The sequence below is a fragment of the Rhodamnia argentea genome, chromosome 7, assembly GCF_020921035.1.
Source record: "Rhodamnia argentea isolate NSW1041297 chromosome 7, ASM2092103v1, whole genome shotgun sequence".
In the NCBI taxonomy this organism is placed as follows: domain Eukaryota; kingdom Viridiplantae; phylum Streptophyta; class Magnoliopsida; order Myrtales; family Myrtaceae; genus Rhodamnia; species Rhodamnia argentea.
The window spans coordinates 26,861,094-26,879,893 of NC_063156.1; the positions used below are offsets into that span (position 1 = coordinate 26,861,094).

Sequence of the window (18,800 nt, forward strand, 5' to 3'; positions counted from 1 at the left end):
TCACCAACATCTTCCAAACTTAAATTTAAATTATTCTTAAATTTGCTAAATCTTCACGAAAACTTAAATTAGTCTTCAAACTAAGACAAACTTTCAAAAATTTATGAATTATTTTCTAATTTTGTTTAGTCTTTTGACCTACAAAGCGTGTACGCTTCTGCTAATAAGTAAGAACAGATTTGATTTTTAAAACGTTGGTCGTACATAGAGAATAAAACGGCCAATACCTTAAAGACTGTTATCTTTTCTAATTTGACGACTTAACAAATGACTCGGTCTCTTTTTACAAAACGTATTGCGAAAAATTCGACATGGTAATTGTTTGTGAACAGTAAAAATCAAGATGGGACCATTCGATTCATCTCACTTTTGGGAGTGGAGTCTTCTTAAACGTCACTCTCAGATAAGAACACAAGTTCCTTATTACATGTTCGAAATCCCATGCTGCTTTGTTGTGATTGTGAAAATCTCTCCATCATAGGTTACAGCCGCTACATGTGGTGGTGGTGGTGGTCTACCTCAAAACAGAGAAAAGGCAAAGAAAATCAAAAGCAATGCGCTTCACTCTCGTCAATTCTTTGAGCAAACCTTCAGAGATAATTTGCTGCTGCAATGGCAGCTTCCATGGTTGGTCCTCCATTTTTTAAGGCCTCAAAGGCCTTGTGAAGCCCGCCGAAGTAGCCATGGTCGCCGTGATGTTGTAAAGAAACTCGGCCACGATTACGGTGCTTGGCCCCGCCACGAGCTCTTCCCACGCCTCATCGGCTTCGGCCTTCCCATGCTTGCGGAGCACTTCCGTCGCATCCATCCTGTGCAGAATCCAACCCTTCAGGTTACGGAGCCTGTGGATCTTCTCCAACGGGCGGCATGCCAATTTGCACGTGTTGTTCTTGATTTCCTCTATCGCTTCTTCGAGCAACCGAGCACGGGCTTGTAGGTCCAAGAACTTCTCGGTATGGAAGAACAAATCCAGTTCGGGAACCCCGATGGCGCGCCGGATTCCCCTTGAGTATTGTGCGTCGGGATCGAAGAAGTTCCTCGCCTCTTCGACCATTCCCCTCTCGACCATCTTATCGACCCGCTTAGACACGAATGAGTGCAACACGGGCATGGCCATGTCGACCCATAGGAAGCAGCATTCGTACTTTGATTGAAACCGGTAATCACCGTCCGTGATCAAGGCCTCAATGTATGAATTCGAGCCTCCGACAATAACCGGGGTGTTGCCACGGGCCCTAATCGACTCGATGGCAAGCGGTGCAGAGTCGCAAAAGTCCGATGCCGTGAAGTCCGCATCGGGAGGGATCGTCCCAAGAAGATGGTGGGGGATGCCGCATTGCTCCACCTCGGTGATCTTGTTGGTGACGACATCAAGCCCCTTGTGCGCTTGGATTTTGTCAGAGTTCACGATCTCGGCGGGGAAACGGGACGCGATGTCGATGGAGAGCCTGGACTTGCCGGTCCCGGTCGCACCTAATATCAGCACGACCTTCTCCTTCTGACGCCAAGGGATCGGAAAGTCCATGTTCGACCTCCGGACCAGGCCCGCAGCATCGAGCAAGGGCTGTGCCGTCGGCTTACACATCACCATGGAAAACCTCATGACGAGCCGGCCAAGTATATGGGAATGGAAAGCTCCTTGCAACAAAATGTTAGAGCCGTAAAGGGTTTATCAGCAATAGAAAAGATGGTTCAAGATCATGTCAATTTGAGTTTGAGCAATGAGGAAGTAGTAAACTAATGCAGGCAGATAGCTTCTCTCCCTCCAGACACTCAAACTGAAGAGCACAAAGTCACAGAAAGATGCAAGAGAGTATTTATAGGCATTTTTCCAAAAGTTCACTAGTCTCCACAGCTAATAAATTAGGTCAACTACTAGAATAAAGAAAACAACACTTAGAAAAAAAAAAAGGGAAAATTTCAAAAAAGGGCCTCAAGTGCTCTAATTTTCTCGGAAAAGGGCCTGAAGTAGCCCTTGTTTCAAATAAGGGCCTCAAGTGTCCTCTTTATTTCAAAAGAGGGCCTAATAAGGGATATTTTCGTCTTTTACATTTTAAAATCTGTTCCTTTATAATTTTTCTGTGTTCCTTTACTTTTCTTTTTCCTATTCCTTTCCTTTCTTCTCTCCTCTCTCCCACCCATCGTCAGCTTCAGCTTCTCTTCAATCGGGGGCATCAGCTTACCCTCTCCTCCGAACGTCCTTGAGCTGCACCAAATGAAGAATCAACCCAACTTAGAAAAAAATCGGCAAACGTTCGACAAGAAGCAAGAACCACCCAACGCCTGCTGGAAAAATCAAGAACCGGAAAGAAAACCGCCATGTCATGTACTTGGTGAGGAACTCCGAAATGGGGTGAGAACAGAGGATCGGAGACTTCTCGCCCTAGCATACAAGCAACGTCTGGCTGGAGGTCCTCGTAGGTGATCACGAGCATGGTCTTCTTGAAGGACTTGCGATCGGTCTAGCCATCGAGGCCGTGGCGGCGCATGTACTCGACGCGAGCAGCGGCCGGGGGTCTTGGCGAGGACCCACCTCTGGACCTCATCGACGGCCGTGACTACCTTGATGAACTGGAGGGCCTTCTTATTCTTGTCGGGGAGGTTGTGGTCGGATGGGAGTTGAGTCGGTAGGAGATGGAGACGAGGGAGGCGTAGAAGGGGTTGGATCGGAGGGTGATATAAGAGCAGCAGGAGTTGCAGAGGCCGTTGAAGGCGAAGCCCTCGGTGAAGTTGTCGTTGGTGATGTCATCGCAGGCGAGTTGCTTGTTGTTGACGTACACTTGCTGAGAGAGGAGGAGGCGAGCTTGGTGGAGGAGGAGGAAAAAGAAGATGGAGAAGAAGGAGGAGCGAGCATAGAGAGAGACGGTAGACTCCATGGATTCTTCTGTTGCTCAAAAATCAAAATAAGAATTGGAGTTGTTGGAGGAGGAAGAAGAAGACGATGACAGGGACGACCTGCGATGAAGGATGGAGAAAAAAGAGAAAAGGAAAGAAAAAAAATAAAGAAAAGAAAAATGGAAAAAAAAATTAGAAAATGTAAAAAGACAAAACACCCTTACTGAGGCCCTTTTTTGAAACCAAGAAGGCACTTCGAGCCCTTATTTGAAACAAAGTCTACTTCAGGCCCTTTTATGAGAAAACTAGAGCACTTGAGGCCCTTTTTTGAAATTTTCCCAAAAAAAAATTAACTTATTCTTCCAACTTTCACTCTTCCTCTGGTCAGTGCAGCTTTCTTTTGAGCTTAATGCTTGTTGTTCTTATTCTTAAACGAGTGTCTGGACCGTCCAACAACATGGTAGGGCACGCTGTTCCTGGGAAAGCAATGGGGCTCGGTTGTTCAGAATTTCATATTTCCAAGAGGGAGAAGAAGATAGCATTGCAAATTGCAGAAGAATAGGATTTTCATCTGGCCTTTTGTCCTGTACATCTTGCCCTCGAGTACTAATTTTATTAGGCGAGTTTGGTTGATTAATATCCGATCCGCGTAGGCGACCGGACGAGCGTAGGCGACCGGACGAGATAAAATTAAATAGGAGACGGTCAGGATGTGACATAAGAATAAAGGGACATCTTTCTGGTTAGACTTTGCCAGTGCACCTAGAGGGAAAAAAACAACATAGAACCCTGCTGGATTCTGAAGCTAAATGAAAGGAAAAAGTTTTGTTCTCTGGGAATTGCATTCATAGTTGCTGTGTATGCTAATAAGACAATCATCTGCAATCATGGAACTGGCACTTATCAAATTATTGTCGCCGTATTCCTATGATGAACGGAGAAAGAATATCGTTCCTCTTTATTCCCCCTGAAGGGCGTGTGAGGTAAAAGACGACTGAGGCTTTATCGATCTTCCGGATCGATAGCTCGAGATTCTCACAGCGACAGCTGATATGCATAAACCGCTAGTTGGAAACGACTGTAAGAGGCATTCGATTCTCCTAGTCAAGTGGTGGTGGGGAGACGGGGACAAGTTTGGCCTCATTGGATGAAAGATACATCTTTTAGCTTGTTGAAATCGTGATGATCAAGGGTAGAATCAAGAAATGAGCTCCAGCTCAGAACAAACTGCTGCAGAACTAGTAAACTCCCTGTACAATTTGATTCTGGCAGCCATATGAGAATCCCAAACCAAACTGAACCAATATTTGGTAACCCAATGATATTTTCACTCTAGCTGAATTCTAGACGAGAAGGGACACCGATTTACCCAAGTAAAAGGCGGTAATGCATCTAGCAGGAATTGGGCAGTTTCGGTTCTGTGCAGAGAAACAGAGTTAGAATCTCATGTTGCACTTCCATGGCCTATTTCCGTATCAAAATACTGAATTTGCATATGAAAGCAGTATGACGAAAGAATGATCTAATACGAACGTGATCGAGAGTTGAACAAAACGCCCAAGTCCTAAAATAAATTTTTCTGCCAATATAATAGAGCAGCTAGTGATTTTCCTTTTAGGGCCATCCTATTCTTTGATCAAGTGAAACCGGAATTGTTCAGATGAGATAACACTTGGATTTTCACAGATTTTGAAACTTGTTCTGTACATTTCTTTGATTTCCATCTCTTATGCCGCACATACAAATCGAGATAGTAGGCCATATCTGCCACGATATCAATCGGAGCAGAGGCGGAAAGCAGTACTCACCACATGTCGTGATCAATCGGATTAGAGAAAGCGAGTCCTACATATCACTCAAGGGCTGCATACTGATTAAAGAATTGACGGGGTTTCGCTAGTCTACTGAAGCATTCCTCAAACAAAAACCGGACTCTATTTTCTTCACCAGATCAAATCTTGCAGGATCTGCTAGGCAAATAATGGCGAAAAAGAGATTCTCTATAAGCATACTAGTAAGACTTGCTTCAGCAAAATTAGGCCTTCATTTTCTTCACTAGCTCACAATCTTGCAGGACCTGCCAGGCAAATAATCACAACAACGAGATTCTCGTTGTGCATACAAGTAGGACTCTTATCGAAACCTACAGTTAATGGTAGCCGTGGCTTCACTGCTGTCCTCATAAACTCGGCCATTTTCTTTCGATATTTCGCGCGTGCTGCGTGGCTTTTCAGTACATAGTAAACGCATTCCATCAGAGCAATTTTGAAGGAATGGTCCTAGGCATGGGCCGAGCAGCCTTACTGTGATTTCTCTGGAACCTGCTCATGAAACATTAATCTCAAGCTGTTTTACTTGAAATGGTTAGAGTTAAAGAGTTATCTCCCATGGCTTTGTTTAGGAGTCACTTTAACTGTCATGAACTTCATCAGCGCTCCCACAGCAAGTCCAAACTAAGTAACTTCATATATGCAGCAAGCTTTCTTAAGCAGAACAGCATTCATGTGAGGCAGAACGGAAATAAGTAGGCTAGTTCTTCACCTCATCAGATTTTCAGTTCTTAACAGATCCATTAATCGCCGAAACTGAAATATCATCGTTGTGCCTTTTGGCTATAGTTTGATGAAAAGAATTGGCATTGCATGAGTCGTCGTCTTTTCAGGTATCATCATCTACAATGACCATTACTTACGAGGTTCATGAACAAGACAAGAGGCCCCGTCAACTCATGAACACGAGCACACACTCGCGGTCTGAGGTCTAAAAGGAACTGCCAAAACTTTTGACGAAAAATGTGCCTTTGTAGTTAACATAAAGGCAACTTCCATGGCTTTGGTCTAAATCATTCTATTCCATCGTTTCGTAAGAGAGAAAATAACCCGTTTTTCCCGATTAAAAAGAAGAAAACGATTGAATTTAAAGGTTGAGCGGGCTATGTAAATCCAAGCTATGGGTAGCATAGCCTTCGGGGATATATATGCGTGTGGTGTGAAGTTACTATCTATCGATATAATTGTCGGATCACCTCAACGGATGCAAGTCGTTCCAAAGTTGTTAGTATTGGAGTCTTTTCAGTCGCATCACCATTGTTAAAAGGAGGACAAAGCAAACTCTAGAACGCTAATGCGAAGCTGGGGTTGATTATACAGTTTTGAGTTGGCTCTAATCTTGTGAAGCGAAAGGTCTGAAATTTAAGACTTCACCTGCTGTGGCACAGGAAACGGATAGAGGTATGATCACTGTTCTTGCTTGTAAAGCGACGAGCTCGACACAATAAATGTTACCGTCGCCGAGGAATTCACGATACATGTTGGTTCGATAAGGGGAAAGAAACGAAAGCCAATTCGAGTGCATGGCACATACCACAACACTCCTCTAAAGTACCATGAGCTATCCAACTCTCACTATCTACCAATGCAAAGATTGGCTGGGCCGTTTCGGGTATGGAGTATGCGGCCCCAGGGACTGGGGACCGAGGTACCACCGAAGTGCGCTGCTTCTGGAGGAAATGAGTTCATTTCCCATGCCTACTTCGTACTCACAAGAGGCACAATGTCCATTATATCAGCAATAACCCTGACTTTACCACCACAAGTCCATGATGATTCCATGCACGATCTAGGAAACATATTCTCCTTTATTTATGTACCAAACGGAGAACAACAAATAAATAGAGGTCCGTACGTACAGTACATGCTAAAACCCTAAGAACTCACAATCTCCATGAGAGATGTAGGTTGAAAAATAACTGACATCCCTTGCAGGAGATTAGAGTCCTACCTAGGCAGATTTCTTTTCCCTGCTAAGCACCTAACAGTTTCAATGGAAGTACAGTATTACGCGGTTTTCATTTTACATTTCACAAGCACGGGAAGCTCCCGCGTAATGTTTACCAAATCCCTTCCTTGGACATTCTCAAGAAATGGGACAGGGTGATGCTAGGGAGCTCGGTCGACCCCGTTTTCTTCCTAGTTATCCTTGTGACCTTCGAGGACCCTGCATCCTTTGATTGGGTAACCGTGACCGAAGCCAAGTTGTAGAACTGTTCATGGAGGATTCCTCTATTAGCTAGAAATAAAAGTACCGAAAACTCTACCATAGAACAAAGATAAGGCCAGCAATCCAGTTTTAATGCTTGCAGATGGTACAAACCCTACTAACTAGTGATGAATGAGATGACCAAGATTCAAAATTCCAGCTACTTTAAGGGCCTGGACGATAACCATTTTGATTCTCTGATTTTGTTCTCTAGAACATGAGAATCCTACTCTAAGGGCCTATACGGTAACCATTCTAATTCTCTGATTATGTTCCCAGAAATAGTTTTGGAGCAAAAATAAAAATAAAAAAAGTTGATTATGAAAAAAAGAACCACTTTTGAAAGTTACAAAACAAAATGAAATCTCACATCTCTCTCTTTTCTCTCGACCTAAAACAGAATGAGGACTCATTTTCAAAGAAAAATATATAAGATAATAAAATTAAAATAAAAAATTCGAAAAAATTGACAAAATTCTAAAAATTCAGAAAAATTTCAGACAATCCTTAAAAATAGATGAATCTTAAATTAGGCTAGATTGACCTCATTTTCATAAATTTGGGCCTAAATTTTCTAGATTTCATAGATTTTATTCTTTTTTAAGAAAATCATAAACTCCCTTGAAATTAAATTCGAACCACATTTCTCTAAGCCCTTAGGGCTTTGTTATGGTTTTATGATGTGATTTATCAATGCCAAGATTCCTTAATTGTGCACCTGATTTTATTAGTTGTGATTTGCCTAAGTTCATGTACTTTAGACATAATCTAGTTTTAGAAATTTTTGGAAAAAGACAAAAATAACTAACGTGAACACTTAGCAAGCTCTCGTTCTTAAGTTTTGAATTGATTAAGACTGAGATTTGATTTCTTAGAACCAAAAACGCACACCAATACAAGGTAGTGTAGTGCATTTTCTTGCAGAAACGAGGGTGTCGCTCGTATCGGTTGTCCGCTCTCTCAAAAGAGTTGGATGAAACCTCACAATAAAAGGCGAAAATGACTCGTGATAATTCTTGATATTTATTTTTATATTTTTAATATGCAATATGTCATATAAGAGAATCAATATGAATTAATCTTCGTTTAATTCAAAATGTATGATGAAATTTCATAAAGTAACCACGTAATTATTTGACTTAAATGACAAAAATTGGGAAAAACAATTGTTCTCGAGAACAAAAATTATGTGCGATTACTAAACGCGTTTCTGTTCTAGAAATAGAAATTTTACGCAGTTACCAAACGCATTTTGATTATCTAAAACTCATCCAAAGAACAGAATCGGAAAAACTCATTTTAATCAGAATCACTTTTTCGGATCAAAATGGTTGCCACACAGACCCTAAGAATTGTTTTATATGGTATTTTCAGCACATAAAGTAAAGATAAAATGTTAAAATTCAAACAAAAATTACCTCACAAACACCATGCAGCAGAAGCCTGTGGAAAGGATCTTGAACCTGGAGCTCGAGAACATCTTCAGCTCCCTTCTCCAGGATGAAGGCCCGTACACAAGCCTAAAGACAAAGGCATCTTTTATACATGTGCTAACTGAAAAACTAAGAGGGGTTCACACTCGTAATGCGAAAAAGGAGTTGCTTTAGGAATTAGGTTCCCCATACAGACACGGAAATTGGGAAGAGCAAGGCTATTCCTCTTCATTTTATCACAGTTACTCCTGCAGCTTATTCCGATGTTTCCTATTCACTCCTAGTTGACCTTATTGTGAAAGAGTGTAAATTAACTGGTCTGTTTGTGGACTTTACACTAGATAACCATGACTTAACAGCTTTACCAATCATATATCATCTATAGCACAGACAAGCTATGACTGATTCCCACATTAAAAGTGAGGAGCAATAAATGATTCAAACATATATCAGTTCCATTTGCCTGTAAATATTAAAAAACTAAGCTGCAATCACATGGACTGTCACGTGCACAAGAAAGACCTGTCCAATATCTAGGCAACGTAAAAGCTTCAAACTAGATTTTACCTCATAGCCTTCAATGAGCTCAAAAAGAAAGCTACGGCGAAGAGCCTCCCTAGTCCGACAATCAACTCTGCGCCATGCACTCAAGAAGGCCATCTTATCAGAGTCCATATGAGCTCTCCGCCTTCTGGATGATGCTTTAATATTGTCAATCATATTGGCCTGGAATTCAATGGAAAGCTATTTATCAAACATCATCTTGTGCCCTATGATGCAAGTGCTGCATTACCATCATAAATGTGGAGAGATGTAAACCTAGCAAGAAAAATCTACAACAGCAAAAAGCGTAAAAAAAAAAAAAAAACAAAACATAAAACTGTAAATACCCACAAAATCAAACCAATACTTCCTCAGAATATGTGGAGGAGCTTGCCCTTCATATACCAGGGCACGTGCAACAAGATTCGGAGGTGAAATATGCCACAAAAAAGACTAGAAGTATCGCACATATCCACTTTTGTCGAGCAGTACACTACAACCCCATAAAGATGCACCCACTAAAATTGTACACCATGTTATTTTATCGAGGAGGAACAAAACAGAATTGTCAATTAATCTCAAAGCACTTCAAATTAAAATGCATGAGCTATATATTCTTCATGGCCCCATCAATACAAGAACGTAAATTGCACATATATATCATTCGTTTGATCTTGCAACCACAAGTAACATATACGATGGCAATACTACATATGTAAAATATATTAATGTCAATGACATGAGAAAAATCATAGTTGAAACATCACGAAAGCAGATTCAAAAGAAATGGGAAAAGGCAAACCTCTTTGTCCATGTCTATGTTCCTAATTTTGTCCCATTCTCGAGAATTTGTCATGCAAAAGGCGGATGGTGGGACATCATCACCTGAAATTGAACCAAAGGTATATCACCCCGAGTCCTTTTAAAGAAGATTACGTGCTCGATCATTAAATCAAGTTTGTCCAGTAAAATCGCTTAGTTTCCACATCACATGACTGGATCAATCTACCTCTGGTGCTGTCCCCAAAGGATCAGCTGCAGACTGTGCCACCCTTACAACATAGTAACATTATTCTCTTAAGCAACGCTCCCTTTCCTTCAGGGTTTTGGGCAAAAAAGGTAATACTCTATGGAAGCAACTTTGTCACACATTAAGTTCATTAACTCATGCAAATGTACATATTCTAATTTAAAATAGATACTCTTGTTTCACCGCCCTTAACTCCAGGCCCAAAATCTGCAATGATTGGAACTATCATACCACTAGAGCAATTGTTATTGTAGCTCACATTTCACATCAAGCAGACAATCAAACAGCTGAGTGGAATTAACAACTAGCTTTAGGTAACACAATCCGCCTATTTCACTTCAAAAGATTCACAGGCAAGCTAGTTAAACCAAAGAGTTGATCTGAGACAGAGTAGTAAGTTTAGCACCCATCTTAAATTCTGAAGAGAAATGCCCAATTGTGAATAACTCCAACTGAAAATGGAAAATATTGTGTTTTAGAAATTCAGCACCCCAAGGAGGAGGAGCAAAGAGCCCTCTGATTTCTTCGGCATTTAAACGAGGAACAAGCTCCATTAACAAACGGTCATTTAACCATCTTCGAGACCTCCGGTTGCTTACCTACATCATCATAAGTTTCTCATACATACTTTGCAACAAATCCTGTCCAGTTCACATCTCAAAAAGATTGCCATATGTACATTTGCATGAGTTAATGAACATAATGTAAACAGGTAAATGAAACCCCCCAAAGCAGGAAAGGGATTATGATGGATAGTAATTAACTGAAGTTCCATAATCTCGTTACTGAAGTATGCAAGCAAGAACCTTTAGACCCTGAAAAGAGCATCGCATATATGTGGCATGTGTCATCCTAATACAAAATTGCCCATCACTTGTTGATATACACAGCCTACTCTATTCACAACCTTGTTCTTCTCTCCCCCCCTCCCCTGTTTATCGAGCCTAAACTATAGCAAATGTAAACATTATGTACTCGAGCCGAAAGGAAAAAAGGAAGCAAATGATTTGTTTATAAATGAAGAACACAAGCTTCCTAAGCAGATAAAACTATATGCTGAAGTAGAAAGAAAAGCCTATTTACTCCTATGCAAGATCTCGCTATCGGCCACTACAACTCAATCACAAATGGAGTGGTCAACTCTTCTAGCCATTCGATACCTTTCTGGATCAAAAGCTCAAAAATTGGATCTTTTACATTCAATCGACAGGTTTTATCTCCCCAGATCCGCGACAGCGTTTGAACGAACTACACGTAGCAACTAGTCTCCACAAGCAACAGATGCCAACCAAAAACACAAACAATGAAGACACAAAAAACTGCACATTCACGCTCAAATTCTGCTTCCACTTATCACTTACGCACTCACCCCTCCAGTCAGACTCTCCAGAAACTCAATCTTCTTCTCGATCGACAGCCCCCGAGACTTGGCATTCTCGCCTGATGGGATCAAACAAAACAAAGAGAGACAATTATCAGGAAATTTTTTTGCTAAAAGCCGTGTCTTCCGGCAGCCGGAACCGACAAGGCACGAGAAGATCCACGCGGAGCTCGCAGGCAACACCTGCACGACGGTCGCCGAGGGGAGATCGCAGGAGGAGCTCATCTGGGCTTTGCAGGACATCCGGTGTCGCCATGCTGGAGAGCGCTCGGGCTGGATTTTTCAAGGACGGAAACTGAAGATCCGGGTGAGGAAGCTTCGACCTTCCGGTTCGAGGCGGACCGTTGCGCGGCCGGATTGCAGTTCGGTTTCGTGGACGGGATTCGACGAGGAGGCGAAGGACGATGATGAAAACGATGGCGAGGATGAGGAAGACGCAGGAAGCTCCTCCTGATCCCAACGCGCGGCAACTTAAAAAACGTCACGGCCGTGACGGGGACCGAATCGGCGGAATATGCCCCCGCGTGCGTGCCACGCAAATTCCTTGGGGGCCGAGGCATATGCCGCACGTGCCCTTCGTTGGGTGCTCGTGTCGGGGCTAATCTCGTAATTTCTCAGTGGCCCCGTTCAGCGCATGCCCAACAGTTTGGTTCAGCTTTGGGAAAGTCCTCGAAAAATGCAGATACTTTGAGCTAAAGGAGATTTTCGAAAAGATTAATGTCGCGAAAAATTTCAAAATACTACTTTCGTATTGCGAACTAATTTTTTTATTATTGAAAATCTCAAACTGGTATATCCATAATAAATTTACCTAAAATTAATTTTCTCATCATGAAAAACCTTTAAGTGATATATATAATAAATTTACCCAAAATTAATTTTTTTCACCGCAAAAAATCTCAAACTGAAACGCATGTTATATAGTTTCAGTTAAATTAGGTTATTATCACAAAAAACTCTCAACTGTTACATATGTGATAAACGGAGGAGAAAATCCCCAAATTCGTACATCGTCAATTGTCACATGTCATTCAACTCAAGAATTTAATTCTAAAACTTAATAAAACTCAATGGAGGGTAAATTTGTCACGTATATACTGCTTTGAAATTTTTTTTGGTCAAAAAATTAGTTTTGCATAAATTTATTACAATTATACCAGTTTGGGGTTTTTCATAATAACTATTTTTTCGAAAAGCAAGTAATATTTGGTAAAGTGTATTTTAAAAACACATTGAAAAAGAAGCTAATGAGGCGTCGGACAACTTGGTGAGACGCTTGAGCCTTAGACAGTTAAACTGATGAGGTTTAGGTTTGATGTAAACGTTGTTAGTAAAAACTACACTTTGTAAAGGATTTTTACTAATTTTTTTAAAATAAGACTTTTAAACTATTTCCCACCGCCAGCCAAATCTAGATGTTGACAAGACTTGTCTAGGGTCTCGTGAACCTAGGGGACATCGCCTGGGGTCTCGCGCAACCCAAGCCTTGCTTGAAGTCGCCTGACCTTAGGCAAGGTTGGCGGTTGCTCACCAATCGCTCGCCGGACGCTCATGGAGCCTACCCCGGCACTTAAGACCTTTGCTGAAAAAATTAGGTTTTTAAAGATATTTTCGGAATTATAAAAGTTTAGCGGGGAAAAATCAGAAAAAAAATTGTACTTACATTTCAGAAAAATGTAGTTTTCCAAAGTACTTTCGGATCTACTTTGAACTAAAGGCCTTAACGTGGGTTTGGTTCGGCTTTGCAAATGAGCTGTGGAGGAATGCAAATACTTTTAGCTTAAAGGGTTTTGGAGAAATGCAAATAGCATTTGGTAAATAATACTTTGAAAAGAGAATTTGGCATAAGTAGTGTTTAGCAAGAAAAATTTGTAAATGAGCTTTCTTACAATATATTTTTTAAATAAAATGTGATAAAAAATGAAAAATCAAACTTAGGGCAAAAGTCGGCGATCGCCGGCAAGCTAGATCTGTTGATAGAGGCAACCTTGACAACGAGGCTCGAGGTCGCGCAACCCAGGCAGCCGTTACCCGGGTTGGGCGACCGTTAACTAGGGTTGCCCGGGCTGTGTGACCCCAAGCGCCCGTCTCTGGGGTTGCACGACACCCGATGGCCATCACCGGGCTCTCGCAGCTACCAACGAGTTAGATCCGGCTCGTCGGCAGCCTAAGGTTTCTTTTTTTTTTTTAATTTTATTTTTTAGTAAAAAAAATAATGGACAAAATAGAAATTTGAAAGAAAAAGTAAGGATAGTTTTGGAAAAAAAAAAATCCTAGCTCGGCATTTGGCCAAATGCTGAAAGTTCAAAGTTGATCTCGATCAACATTGAGCTTTCGGCGTTTCCAAGGTCAACTTTCATCCCAAAGCCCTATAAGAATGGTTGCCAAATACCCTGCATTTTCCCTAAGGGCTTTTGGGCTCCAGTGGATTTTCAAAAAGCTGAATCAAACTCACTTTGAGCCATTTAGGAATGCAATTACATTTTTCCAAAGTTCAGCAAAAATGAACCAAACACTATTTGTATTTGGCCAATGAACTTTAGAGTCCCATAGCCCCTTCCAAACGCCGAACCAAATAGGCCATTCCTCTAAGATTATTTTATCTGTATGACCAAAATAATTTATAGTATGAGTAAGAGAAATCTTACCCACATTTATCCCACATCTCGTATCTTCGATAGTAACCTTCTTCACCGAAATCCCGCTCGCAACAAAATACTTTTAACTGAAAGTCATTCTTTGGCTCTTAATTTAGTAAAACGAGGTCCATGTGTTAGTTCTAGACAGGAAGTATCACAAGTAAATACATAAACAACAAATTCAAGTCGAACAAGAGTATACAAATACAAATTAAGTCGGAATCTAATCAATTGCAAAATTCAATAATATAGATTCGATGAAGCAACCAGGTGTTAACAAACTATGCTAGATTGTAATCGACCACGATTCGAAAACACAAAAGTACTATGCAGAATATTAATTGATGACATAGTATCTAGGATAGAGACATCACGCCGAAATTTAATCGATGACGTGAACTTGAAAGTTATGAAAGATAAAGTGCGATGCAAGAAAGTAAATATAAAGTAAATTTGTTCGATTTGGCGGGGTCATTTGAAGAGTATGATGTATATATTTAAAGCCTACAATTGATGGTTATCTATGCGAAGGGAAGATGCAAAGAAGGTTACAAACGGTTACCGGACAGTTACATCAATAGTTTCTTTGACTCCACTACATTGACGATTGCTTTATTCCATCACGTTGACGGTTACTTCTTTAGTTGCATACCATATTTTTTTTTCGGTCAGTAGTTGCATCCCCCCTTTTTTTTTTGGTCGAAGCATCCCAAGTTGTTAGATCTACTTTTTGTTGATTCTTTCGAGTTTTCGACTCATCACTTTGTCAATTCATTATGTTGTTGATAATTTTATTTATAAATTACCAAATTCTGCTCTCATCGACTAAGTCCATCACATGTCAGTAGTAATCAAAAGTCAGTCATTATTTGTGTAAACATAACCAAACTCGGGATATGGTAAAATTTATCGTATCTTCATTTTTATTCAGACAGCAAACGCAAGATTCATAATTTGAAAAAAAGACTATGTGGACACTCTTAAGTGAATCAAGTAGGGTATCAAAAGGGCATTAGTGCAAACAAACTATTCTAATCAAGCCCCGTATAAAGACTAGTGGCGCCTCCTTGTCACGCAAAATTCTCGTAGGGTTAATGAAACAAAAACGAAAATCTCAATGTCCGTTAGTTCACATATGGAATCACCTCTTCTCTCTTTGGGATGATCGCAACAGGCGTCAATTTGGATAATCTTAAATAAAATGTCAAACTCTTTCCTCAACTCAGATTTGGCGATTGAAATCATAGTGAAAATTCATTCGCCAAAGTTCGAGACTGATGGGTATCATTCAGCTAACTGAACGATGTCGTTTGAACTCGCAATGTCAACCCCCGCCGTTTCAACCCAAAGAAGAGTTGGTACGCCTAACAAGAAGCGACTACTAAACCGATTTGCGTCCGAGACAGAGAGAATGCGTCGAGATGCTGACGGGCTAGCCACGTGCTGAGCGCGAGCGGGGGCTTCACTGGGATGATCATTCCTTCGACCAAGAATGGCCTCCGTTCAGAAAGGTTAGATTTTGGTTTTCGTATCTTTATTTTGAGCATCACCCCCATTGATCCACTCATGCGTGAACTGATCTGCGCGAGTTCTTGTCGCCTAATAGTGCTGTTTGTGTTTTGAAATTTTACTGAACACCCTTTCGTTTCTCTGCTTACAGGGAGTGTTATTGTGATCATGGGTGTGAGTGGTTCTGGGAAATCGTAAGTAGTGAAAGAAAAACCTCTTCTTCTGTATCTTTCTTGGGTTGAAAACAGAGAGATTTGACCACCATTGTGGCCATTTCAGTGACATATTTCTGATCTAATTGATTGAGAAGAGTTCAAATAGCTGGAATGGAGGAGATTTCATCTGTAGGCCAAATGTTCTTGATAAGAAATTGATTGAGAGAGTCTGTGTTTTGAGCGGCTGTGTTGATTTACCACTTCAGGGATGAATGAATTTCAGCAGGTTCTCCTTTCTATTGTCATTTAATTCCAACAAGCTACCTATAGAAGTAGTCCGAGATGGCAAATGTCCGATCTTAATCACTTTCTTGAAATTATTTGCCGAAGAATGCTGCGTGATCATCTTCGAAAATATAATCAGTTTTATTCGAGTGTGTTAGGAGCCCTTATTTACCCATTTGACAATGGCATTACTTCGGTCCGATTGTAAACACTTTTTCGATAGAAGGGAGAAAATCGAAATGTTTTTGCCTAAACTCCTGCCTTGTTTCGATGCTCTAATGTCAAATGTACGTGTTTTGGACAGCACAATAGGACATATGCTAGCAGAGGTCATGGAGTGCAGATTTCTTGACGCCGACGACTTCCACCCGGCATCGAATAAAGGTGGGAACTTGTAGCCCCCCTTTGCTTTGATTCGAGTGCATAAGCTCTTTGATTAAAACCTGTTCGATCATTTTGGCAGAGAAGATGCGTAAAGGAATCCCTCTCTCTGAGGAAGATCGAATCCCGTGGCTCGAAACACTACAGGACACCTTGCGTGAGAGCTTGCTGGACGGAAAAACCGCGGTTCTTGGCTGTTCTGCTCTGCGGAAGCATTATAGGGAAATTCTAAGATCCGCCGACCCGAAGTATCAGTCAGGCAGCTTCTCTAGCTCAGTGAAGTTTGTGTTGCTGGATGTGGAGGCCAAAGTCCTTGCCGCCCGACTACAGATAAGAGCTGCAGAAGGGAAGCATTTTATGCCACCCTCGCTTTTGCAGTCTCAGCTGGAGTTGCTCCAGGTGGATGAAGCAGAAGGCATCTTGAAGGTTGATGCTTCTTCGAGTCCGCAAGCAATCGTGGCTAACATTCAAGCTTCGATTCTACAGTGTCGAGGTAACCCGTGAGTTGCTTCTGTACTTTGTAATGCTAAGGATTGCCCCGGGCCATCGAATTGGTGGGGGGGTTTCGATATGCTTTACACATTGAGTTGGGAGGGAGCTGTGTTGAAACCTGACATTAGATGGAGTGATTGTATGATCCTCACTTTACATTTGCTGCTCAATTTCAATTTCTCTGTTATATTTTGAGTCAGAAATGAGGACACAAATTTTCTAGCTTTTAGCTTGCGCGTAGTACCGGCACCGGAGTTCCGGTCCAAGCTTGGCTTATGCAGACATAGGAAGCCAAGACAAGTACGGGCAGCATGAGATTACACCGAGGAGATCAGATGGAACTCGACTTCGCGCTTAATGTTAATGTCGGTTTTCCACACGCTTTCGCGATGAAAACCGCGATGCCGGAGCAAACTTGTTGGTCCAAGCTTTCCCTTGTTAGCGTTTGATCTTTGCATGAAGTGGCCCATTGCAATGGAAATTGCTTTGGATGAACTTCTAGACTCCACTTAGCGATTTTAGTTGACTTTCAACAACGCGTTCGCTCGAAACAGCCTGTTGACTGTGGCGTTTGCAAATTGTGACGAGGATTCAAAACAGCATGCATAAGTAAATAATAACGGTATGATCGATTGAATCGATTTTCTTATCACGCAATCAGATTTGGGTTTGACCATTCTTCGGAAGATCAATCCTTATCCCCAAGATAAAAGCCGGATTATGGAAGGGCGCGTTTGATTGGTGAAAAAGAAAAATTATAAAAAAGGAAAGTGATTATCAAAAAATCATTTTCCAAGAAAGCATTTGTTTTTGCTTATTTGGTGATATATTACCGAAAACGCTGGTGTTTGATTCTCATTTGCAAAAATATTCTTTATTAAGTGATGTAGTACGGAAACTGCTGATGTTTGGTTCTCATTTGTAAAATGATTTCAATCTCATAACTTTATATAAGGAAAAAAATCAAAAATTTAAATAATGTTTATCTCATATTATATATTTTTTATATTTTTTCTTTTAAATTTTTTTCTTTTTCTTCTTTTTCTGCTGGTCGCTAGACCTCGGCGACGGTTGGCCACCGGCGACACGAGGTCAAGCTCGCTAGGCTGCTGATGGTTGGCCACATGGGATCCGGCAAGGCTCGACCTCATGTGGCCGGTCGCTGGCCGTCGTGGAGGCCCAACGACCGGCAGCTAAAGAAGAAAAAGAAAAAGAAAACAAATATTATTTAAAAAATATTAAGAGAACATGAAAAAAATATATATTAAAAATTTGAGAGGCGCAATTCTGAAAAGTTGTTTTCACCTCTTTAGTTTGGGGAATTCACTTTCCTAATTCTATACATCCAGTTACCCGAAAAGTGTTTTCCATTAATTAAGTTATTTTCGGTGAAACAAACGAGTGAAAATCCGGAAAAACAATTCCCATAAAATACTTGTACTCAAATAAACGCTCCCACTTGAAAAGATTTTTGTATTTATAAAATTGATCCAACTTTAGTCAATGTCATCTTATTCAATTTTTGAAAACTGGAGATAGAATCGTTGATATCCATCGGAGAATACATCCAAGGCCAGCACATCCTATAAATGAAGTGGATGTCATGCATGACTTGTCGATATTGGGTTCGTGACACGTGGATATGTTGACTGCACAAGCAAAGTATAAACCCCCATGGATCACTTTGATCCTTCATCTTTCTTCGTTTTATACGATTTTTTTTTTTGTTGTTGTTAAAATGAAAGTCAATTCAAATGTTAGTTAAAATATGTCTGTATAAATCACAGTATTTCGTTTGGCAATAACAAATTGGATAAACACATAGAATTTGGTACACTTGTCAACAACAATATCTCCAACAAGATCTGAAAGGATCAAGAGGTCTTCCCGATTCATGGACGAGGTGATCGGACATCACTTGCAAGCAATCTGTGGATTACGAGCTCTTGTTTTAACTTCCTTATTCCCGAGTTATATCCCCGTGTCTTTAAGCTGAGTACCATCGCGCATCGGACCAAGTTCACCTACGAACACCGTCGAGACAACGGCTGTCGTCGATCCGAAAATCGGGGAAATCCT

General features: G+C 41.0%; 2 protein-coding genes and 1 pseudogene across 4 annotated transcripts; 1 reads left to right on the plus strand and 2 right to left on the minus strand.

Annotated features, from left to right (window-relative positions):
* Positions 1-428: 428 nt before the first annotated feature.
* On the minus strand, positions 429-1,859 carry LOC115752064 (annotated as a pseudogene).
* Positions 1,860-6,402: 4,543 nt separating this feature from the next.
* Positions 6,403-11,745, minus strand: LOC115752032. Of its 3 annotated transcripts, none has more exons than XM_048282794.1 (7): positions 11,444-11,745; positions 11,249-11,319; positions 10,370-10,478; positions 9,652-9,734; positions 8,874-9,032; positions 8,292-8,393; positions 6,403-6,453 (listed from the first exon to the last, which is right to left on the minus strand). In XM_048282794.1, exons 1-7 carry the CDS (start codon positions 11,514-11,516, stop codon positions 6,418-6,420), a joined length of 633 nt encoding a protein of 210 aa, XP_048138751.1. In that variant the 5' UTR covers positions 11,517-11,745; the 3' UTR covers positions 6,403-6,417. The 3 variants fall into 3 exon arrangements, 2 of the variants coding, with proteins under 2 accessions (XP_048138751.1, XP_030545919.1); XM_030690059.2 differs by lacking the exon at positions 6,403-6,453 and adding an exon at positions 6,455-6,877 and having other exon boundaries at positions 11,444-11,744; XR_004016689.2 differs by lacking the exon at positions 6,403-6,453 and adding an exon at positions 6,900-7,044 and having other exon boundaries at positions 8,225-8,393.
* A 3,592-nt stretch (positions 11,746-15,337) lies between these two features.
* LOC115752034 (gluconokinase) lies at positions 15,338-17,257 on the plus strand. Its single transcript, XM_048282307.1, has 4 exons — positions 15,338-15,410; positions 15,560-15,602; positions 16,153-16,232; positions 16,312-17,257. Exons 1-4 carry the CDS (start codon positions 15,392-15,394, stop codon positions 16,731-16,733), a joined length of 564 nt encoding a protein of 187 aa, XP_048138264.1. The 5' UTR covers positions 15,338-15,391; the 3' UTR covers positions 16,734-17,257.
* The last annotated feature ends 1,543 nt before the right edge of the window (positions 17,258-18,800 follow it).